Source organism: Kryptolebias marmoratus, linkage group LG17 (assembly GCF_001649575.2).
Source record: "Kryptolebias marmoratus isolate JLee-2015 linkage group LG17, ASM164957v2, whole genome shotgun sequence".
Classification (NCBI taxonomy): Eukaryota; Metazoa; Chordata; class Actinopteri; order Cyprinodontiformes; family Rivulidae; genus Kryptolebias; species Kryptolebias marmoratus.
Genome location: NC_051446.1, coordinates 14,994,956 through 15,003,424, shown reverse-complemented (window position 1 = coordinate 15,003,424; position 8,469 = coordinate 14,994,956). Strand labels below are relative to the sequence as shown.

General features: G+C 37.6%; 1 protein-coding gene across 4 annotated transcripts in view; it reads left to right on the top strand.

Moving 5' to 3' along the window:
- The first annotated feature begins 2,147 nt into the window (after positions 1-2,147).
- mybpc2b (myosin binding protein Cb) overlaps positions 2,148-8,469 on the top strand; it is a 23,475-nt gene continuing 17,153 nt past the window's right edge. For 2 of the 4 annotated variants that reach the window (XM_017418442.3, XM_017418441.3), the window contains exon 1: positions 2,148-2,422. In XM_017418442.3, the coding sequence (XP_017273931.1) occupies positions 2,401-2,422 (22 nt within the window). In that variant the 5' untranslated portion in view covers positions 2,148-2,400. The remainder of the gene's footprint in view (positions 2,423-8,469) is intronic. The other 2 variants (XM_017418444.3, XM_017418443.3) reach the window with 2 other exon arrangements.

The following is an 8,469-nucleotide window of genomic DNA, read 5'->3' as shown; positions in this document are numbered from 1 at the left end:
AATTTATTGTACGGAGACAGAAAGTCACCAAAAACACGGTCAAACCTCCCACTGGGAGACATTACAAGCAAATCCTGCGCAAACTTAATCAGATGTCTGTCTAAATATTTGTTGTTGCACTCAGGATGAATGAGGCTAAAAAGTGGAGGATCGTATACAAGCAAGGGGGGAAATACAAAGAGTGAAATTCAACTAAGAAAAAGCACAAGCCGTTTGCAGTGCAGCTGGCTGTAATAAGATATAGAATGAAAGGGAAATGCATGGTAAGAAGGAGAAGAAAACATAAGTAGAGTAATGAGAGGCATCTCCAAGCTCCTGGTGCAGTCCGCTTATTATCCCCAGCCCGTCTTCTCCTGGGTTTTGTCTGCTTTACAGCTGTTGATTGCTTGCAGCCTGAAATGGTAATTTCAGCACTTCCTTTGAAAATACTGCATCAGCTAGAATCCTTGCCGTGCAAAGCAAATTTTCACTGAAATTCAATTTAAATTAGCGCTTGCACAGATTCTGGACTAATCACAGACTAATCACGTTAGATCCACTGGATGCTGACCGTGGAGGAGTTTTTTTTTCATGTTGCCAATGAATTTTAATCAACTAATTACAAAGAAATATGTAAGCTACATGTCTCAAAGAGTTATTGGTGAACTGAACTGAATCTCATCACTATTTGAAATATTTTTCCAAAGGCAAAAAAGGCTGCTCAAAGAGAGGCCCATTATTCATGCACACCACCCGCTCTCTGAATATGAACTCATTCACTTTATGGCCAAGCTCCAAGCTTCTTTTGGGTTTATGGTTATTTTTAAAGACTCACAATACACATGAGTGTGCGCTTCACTGTTTACCACCTCAATGCTCTGTTACCTTCACCGTGCAAATGAGGGCACTCTGTCTTGGTAAAAGATCAATATTAGTCATGCTTGGAGGCTAAATTTGAAAGTGGCAGGAGCAGGCTGTTAAATTAGTTTGAAATGAAGCGGCATAAAGACCTGATGAGATAACAGAAAGCCCTGTTTATTCCTAAAAATGTTCTTTTCAATCATTTCTCTTTTTTTAAAGAGCCTTTTTAACTATTTTAGCCCGGTAGTCCACGTACACCAGCATTCCTGCTCAGGTCTCAGGTTCACACTTTGACCCCTGCAGCAGGGGATTTGTCTCCACGGAGGCTCCAGCTGATGTGTGCACATTACTTTTAAATGATGGGGCAGATGACTGCTAGTAGCCTAATTAAGACAGTCTACTGTTGGGAGGCCAGTGGAACAGGAGACTGAGACCTCTGCATAAAGTATGATAAGAGTGTACTGTTACACACCAAGTCTGCCAGACGTTGGTCTTTAAGGTGTCTGTTTTACTCTCCTATAACTTACCTGCTGTCATAAAAAGTGACACAGAAGTATTTGTTGCTGTGCTGCCACACTATAATTCTTTCGTTTTTATTTTCAAAGGCTGTTTAATCACTGAATGCATCCTTAATGCCTCAATATGATCCTTTATTCCTTCATACAACCTTTTTTTCTCTGGATATACAACGTCTAACCACTAATTTCTAGAAAAAGATAATCTTTAATATAGATTACCTATTGATTTTGGAATTGTTACGAAAGTAAAATCAAAAGCCTCCTAAAAGCTCGTAAATTGTGATGTTTTCAATGTTTTTAGACAAATTTAGCATCTCATCTAACTTGCCTCCGGAAAAGAAAAAGTCATATTTATCAAATTTGTAAACATAGAAGTCCCTCCACCCCCCACTTGTACATCCTATGAATAGTAACTCTAGTTAAAAGCAGTCATCAAAAAGAAAAATATCAATAAACAACTCAAGTCAGACAAGGTCTCAAACATGGGTCTTTACTATAAGTCAGGCATATCAGTTAAAGACATGTTTTCATGAATTTGTGTCTGCCTGTGTAGTTTCTGTGGTCTGCTTCTCCAGCCTGAGCTACATGTCTGTCAGAGTTTTACGTTTATTTGCAAAGACTTGTTGATCCTCCTCTTAGTGCCAGGATATGGGGAGATAATTAGTCTGGCACAGCAAGACACCAGATAAAGTGTCAAAAACTGGATCAGCTGATGGTCCTCTCAGGGGCTTCTGCGTTCTTCCAGTTGCTATTAAAGCTCTACTAAATTAGCCAACCTATTAAATTCCTCATTCTTTAAAAGCGTTAGACCCTTTTCACCATCACCTCATTGTCTCGTGCTCTTGCTCTGAGTGCTTCTCGTCTTAAACTCCTCAAAGGGCGTCATCAGTCTCCGCAGACCTCCTTGCTGCTCCACTGAAGGGTGTGGGTGACGTGAGTTCCAGAGAAGCTTTGAATAACACAGAGAGGGAAGAAATAAAAGGAATAAGCTCCACAAGCCCCCCCAGTCCTTCAGCAGAAAAGAGAAGACACAGGAATAACCATGCCTGAGCCAGTCCCTGAAGGTATGCAGATACTTGTTATAACAGCATAATTTATTGTAATTAATCAGGAGACTTGGTTTCACTCACAGGGTCGATGCTTAAATTTAGACCGCCTGCTTTAGTTTGAGGTAAATGGGATTGAAAAATAACTTTAAAATGTTGCAGACTTGAGTGGATTGCATCAAATGTTTGAGAGAGGAGAACGAGCTTAAAATACATTCATTTACATTTAGGAAAACAAAAGCTGCAGACGTGTGACGTGTTTACAAGTTGCAGTTGCTAATATTTCATCTGTCTTCTCCCTATTTGGAAGCAAAGGTTATGTTTGTGTGACATAGGTAAGAATAAACAAAAATAAAAATGATGCAATTTAGAAGAAATAAAATACAATATTTTTACTTTGTTCAGTAAACATGCAAAAATGCATTTAAAATACTTTAAAATTACAATAAAAACAAAGCCAACACTGATTTGACATGAATGGTTCACTGTTAATCCAACTAAAAGTAAAGTTGATAAACATTACATTGTTTTGTCTAGAAAAAAATATTTCAGAGCCCATAAATGCTCACATTTGCCATTGTTGTTGCATCATGACACTACATGTGTAAATGACATCAGTACTACACAGCAAAGCCTGCAGAGTAGTTAAGTTACTTCAGTAAACTGTAAGTAATATGTCTCAGTGCAGCTTATATGTTAAGAGCTCTAAAAACATCTGACTTCTGTTTACAGTCAATAACTCATGTTGTGGTATGAACAGGCAAAAGTAAAGGCAGAATTAAAGGCTTAAAATGCAACATCTACATGAAAAATAATCTATTATTTATTTTACACTTAAAGATTTGGTATCATTGACTGAATGTTAGTTCCTCATAAAAGCTGTATTTAAGCTCAACTTTCCACTCCTAAAATCCTTAAACCTATCCATCACAGCATATGAGTTTTGTACGTTTTTTAAACTTCCAAATATCTTCTTCTAAAGCCAGAATAAATCAGATTCTGACAGGGGATGATAGAGGGGGGCGGCTTGGCCCAGTAGTGGGAAGGTTATCTTCCAATCAGAGGGTCGAGAGTTTAATCCCCAGGCCATGCAGGGTGTCGAAGTGTCCCTGGACAAGACGCTGACCCTCATTGCCCCAATATGCTTATTGGTAAATGAGTGAAAATAGAAAAGTGCTTTATGAAGAATGTAAAAATTTATGACAGAAGACACTGTATTAGTGTGTGAGAGAATGGGTGTGAAACTTTGTAAAGTGCTTTGCAGAACTTGGAGAAGTTAGAAAGGCGCCATATAAAAGTGAACCACTTACCAAAATTAAATGAACTTGGTTGCATGTAGGTAATTTTTTATGACAGTAATTTAATATTGTTTCTCTTAGCCCCACTTGATGCTCAGTCCTTTTAAACCAAACTCAACTGCAAAGCTTTAAAGCTGCTCAGCAGTTTAAAAAAATGATGTGTCTAAATAAATACTGTAAGTAAATATGCAATCAAAGATACAGCTGAGCATTGATCAGAAGTTTAACTATGATTGTGTCAATAATACTCAATAATTTTTCCAGGGCTATTTGTGTTGGTTCTGTCAGAACTTACAGACACCATATCAACAACACACTACTAGCTATCTTTAACATAGTCATGTGTACTTGCTGCCAGGTGAGCAAAGGGAAAATGGACAGGGCTTATTTGCATAAATATAAACCTTTCTGTAAAACAAAAAAAGGAAGCTTAAACATTAAAAGAGTTGCTTTATATATGGAGATATTTTGATTGCTTACTCCTGAGTATGCAATTTGTATGAACTGAGAGGAGTTTCGGGGGCCAAGTTCCACCATTCAGGTTTTTTTTAACATCCACTAAAATTTATTCAAATGTATTATTAAAGTTGCATAAAGCAGAGATGAGGAAAATGACCACACAGTTGTCGAATTGCAACTTTCTTTCTTCTTTTATCTCTGCTTTAAGGCATTCAAAGAGATAAGCAAGGACTCGCACATCCTCAGAGGAGGTCATAATGAATGTGATTCAAAACTCAATGTTCTGCAGCAAAGTCCTTTGCTTGCACTATTCATACGCAATGTTCCATAACGTTAAGGAACATTAATGTTTAACACTAAGAGATGGAGCAAAAGTGTTGTTTCCTTTCAGGGTAATTAAATTATAACATGCTGCAAGAATGTAGGTTTTTAGGCCCTAAATGGTACTGATAATTCTATTCTTGATATAAATAAATAAATTATTCTTACCTACTTTATGTGTATTAATAACAGGGACGGCAACATGTTTTACCCTGCAATGGTATATTGTTTTAGAAATATGAACTAATGTTCTATTTCTTTACATGCGAGTTGAGTTGAAACTTCATATGAGCTGCTTCATTTAATAGCAGCCATATTATGCCCTAAGCTAACAGCTAAAAATACTCTGCAGTAACCAATGACCTTTTGCACTTTCCTTTTCCCCTCCATGTAAGTTCATCAAGTTGCCCCCACCCCAGTGTATCATGTTTAGCTTTACCACTTTTTTGCCATCCCCATGACGATAAATCATTCTGTATTCTGGCACTTTTAACCGGAAAGTTTCCTCTTGCTTCTGCAGAGCTGACACTCCCATCCTGACTTTGGCACCGCTCCAGAGCAGTCAGTCAAGCACATGACAGTTTTCTGGTCAATGGTTGGAGGCGATGGTGTGATTCATGATCATAATTTCTCTCATCACTGTGTCCAGAAGAAACACTGTGAGGCCAAATTGAACCATAACGGCTCTGTGAAGTTTTTCCAGTCCATCAGAGCAGTTTGTCTCCTGTGAGATACAAAAACCTCGACTGGACATGCTGACATGATTAATTTTCTCATCTTTAAATAACTCTTAAAAACACAGTGACTCAAAAATTGTCACATAAAAGGCAAACTGAAAAGAAACCAGACATCACTTGTTAGATTTATTCTTCGTAATAATAAATGATAATATTGCTTTAATGGCTGGCTGAGAGACACCTTTTAAACACCAGAGTTTTCATTTGATAATGAGCAAATCAAGCTAAAATCTTGGGATTGAAGTGAGCTTTAATTGCAAGATAAGGGATGCCCAAACACATTGTGCCTTGTGTTTACATTTTTAAAATTTAAACTGAGGCAGTAATTTCAATCCACACCCAAAGACTTCAACATAGGAAGTGACACGTTCCACTGAAAATCACCCTTATAATAAGACAAATCCTCTCTAGATCCCTGTCCCCATGTCCTGGCCTCCATGCCATGAAAATAAAGAAGACTTGGGACATATTGGATTAAGATTTATGATCCACAGCGTGGGCTGAAATAAACTTATAAATAATTAAAACTCTCAGAGCCAATGCAAAGTCAGTGGGGGTGGAAAGCCACATAACATTAAGTATGTGACTTATCTGTACCTTTTCAGCAGCGGTACAGTAAATCTGTACCAAGATGACAACCATTTTATCTTGGAAAATGTTTTTAGCATACAATTTTAGTACTGACAAAATTCTATCAATAGCTTTACAGGTTCAACAACCTCTGCAAAAAAAATGAGAGTTTGACATAAAGAGAAGGAAAAGAAAAAAATGTATTTAATCTGTTGCTCGGATATCACCATCATCACTCAGTTGGCATTTTTAAAGTTTTATTTTGTCTGTAGACTCAGCGTATCTTTATGCCTGAGTCGTTAAAGACACTAAATCAGACTGTCAGTGGTAGACATGAGGATGTAAACAAACAGGGAGGCTGTTTCAGAGACAACAAAAACCGAGAAATTGCACGTAAAATGTGCAGCTTATAATATAGTATGACAAAGAACGTGTAATTAATGATCGACACACATGAGTAAGAAAGGAAATGTCACTTTCGACATGAACAGAAAGTGTTTTCCCCCTTTTTATTCTATATTTTAGTACTCAACAGCCATAGCTTTGAAAATCAGGCTAATTACCTGTCTAGCAGAGTTCTGCATCTGAAAGCACAGAAAGTCTCTGAGGGAAACACTGAAACCGTGTGGAACAGCTGCTAGGAAGTTCATTACCCTGCCTTATCTCAAACTTGTTGAAGATCTTCAAGATCTCCCCCCACCACCGACACACACACACACACACACACACACACGCACACACACACACACACCCAAGTGAACTGACTTAGCAGATGCTGATGTAGATTCAACACAGGTGTTAAATTCTCTGACAGGGTGTATGAAATATTTACAGCTGAGTAGCATTTCTGTCTGCGAGTGTGTTTTGATCATTCTCTCTTTTGTGAAAAGAGAGTAACATGCTAGCTTCATTTACATAAAAATAAAAGAAACATTTCAGGTGTTGGCAGGAAGTCTTTTTAGATAATTTGCTAGTAGAAACGTTTTAGCATGACTGCATATTTTGTTGTCGCTGCAGAAATGTATAAAAACCTTTAAATGAACAGTAAAGCTCCCTGAGTAAACTTGACTGACTATTCAAGGAAACTGCGTGCAGCTTTGGAAAACATGGCATGACTTCAGGGAGGGGTCATAAGACACCGTCCCTGGCCTTTACCAACTATTGAAGTGACCTCCACAGCAACACTTGGGGAGTAGGGTATATTATATGCCTCTATTTTAGTTGAGAATTTCCTTTTACCAGATTTAGGCCTCAACAATGACACCCAGAGCGCTCTTCACATTTAAAGAGGTCTCCCCTCAAGCTCCAATTTAGTCTTTGAATCATGTCACTGGATGGGGATATTTGTTTCAACTATCTGTGCCAAATGTAGCACAGTTTGAAAAGTGTCAAAGGTGAAGGTACTTTCATCATGTATTAGGTCATTTATTAGATGTAGTTTTAGGTATATATAGTGTACTTTAAGTTTTCTTGAATAAACAAGAATTTCAGATGAACACCTGTTTCATCATCATCAGTTTATTAAAAGTGACAGCAAAGGTTCATCCACATTATACCACGTGTCTAAGCCACATATGCACTAATCAGTTTCCTGTTTTTGTAAAGCTCTGACCTGCCAATTCTGACTTTCTCCAATTTTGGTTTCTCTCTAAGATCTAAAATTAACAACAGAAAATTCAGTTTAAATGAAAACTTTAACTACACGTTTACAATAAAAATGTTCACAGTAAAACAAACTAAAAAAAAATCTAATATCATTTTTTTCCCCAAAAAGCACCAAGAGAAAGCTTTCTCTTTCTGTTTTTGATAGTCTAGAAGATAACACCCTCCAAAAAAGTTTACAGAAATATAATTACAGTATTTTCTTTACAAGACAAATTATACCTTATACCTGGAAGCAAGCGAGCGGCCAATGCAAGGCATGGCCGTTCGCCTGCTCCCAGCGGAGCAGGGAACCCTATTGTTTTTGTACCGATTTTTCAAAATTTGTTATTTTTATTCTTCTCCGGTAAAACGCATTGCCCAGAAAAACAAGAAACTCCTGCGGAAAAGCCAACCAGGCAGTCTGATAGGAAAACCCTACCGCTACTCAGAAAAAAAAATAATTTCGTCCCATGCCTAGGGGGCGCTATAACAAAGGACAATGCGTTTCTGCCAATAACTCCTAAACCGTAAGTCCTACGCTCAAAATCTTGATGGCACCTGAAACTATGGATGATTCTGCATCTTTTGTACATTGGCCACGCCCACTTCCGCCTAACTAGATTTTTTGCTATAGCGTGATAAAGGCAAAACCTACTTTCGAATACTACTCCCACATGAAAAGCTGGATCAACGTGAAACTTGGTACATACCATCTATAAACCGATCTGCTGAAGTGATGATGTGAAAGTTTTAAAAATTTCGAAATTTGCGCGATTTACGAAATACCAAACACTGCAGTGCTAGCTAGCACAACGGTAAACTATGACTACTTTAAGATTATGGAAAATGCATTTGGATCCCAATAGTAGATGAGATTTTGCCACATTGTATTAAATTTTATGCGGTTTTACCGATAGGGGGCGCTATAAATTCAAAAAATTTAGATCTGAATAACTGCTTGACAGATTTACACCAAACTTGGTACAGATGATCAAGACGCCACCTTGAGATGATATCTTGAATATGATAATGAAGT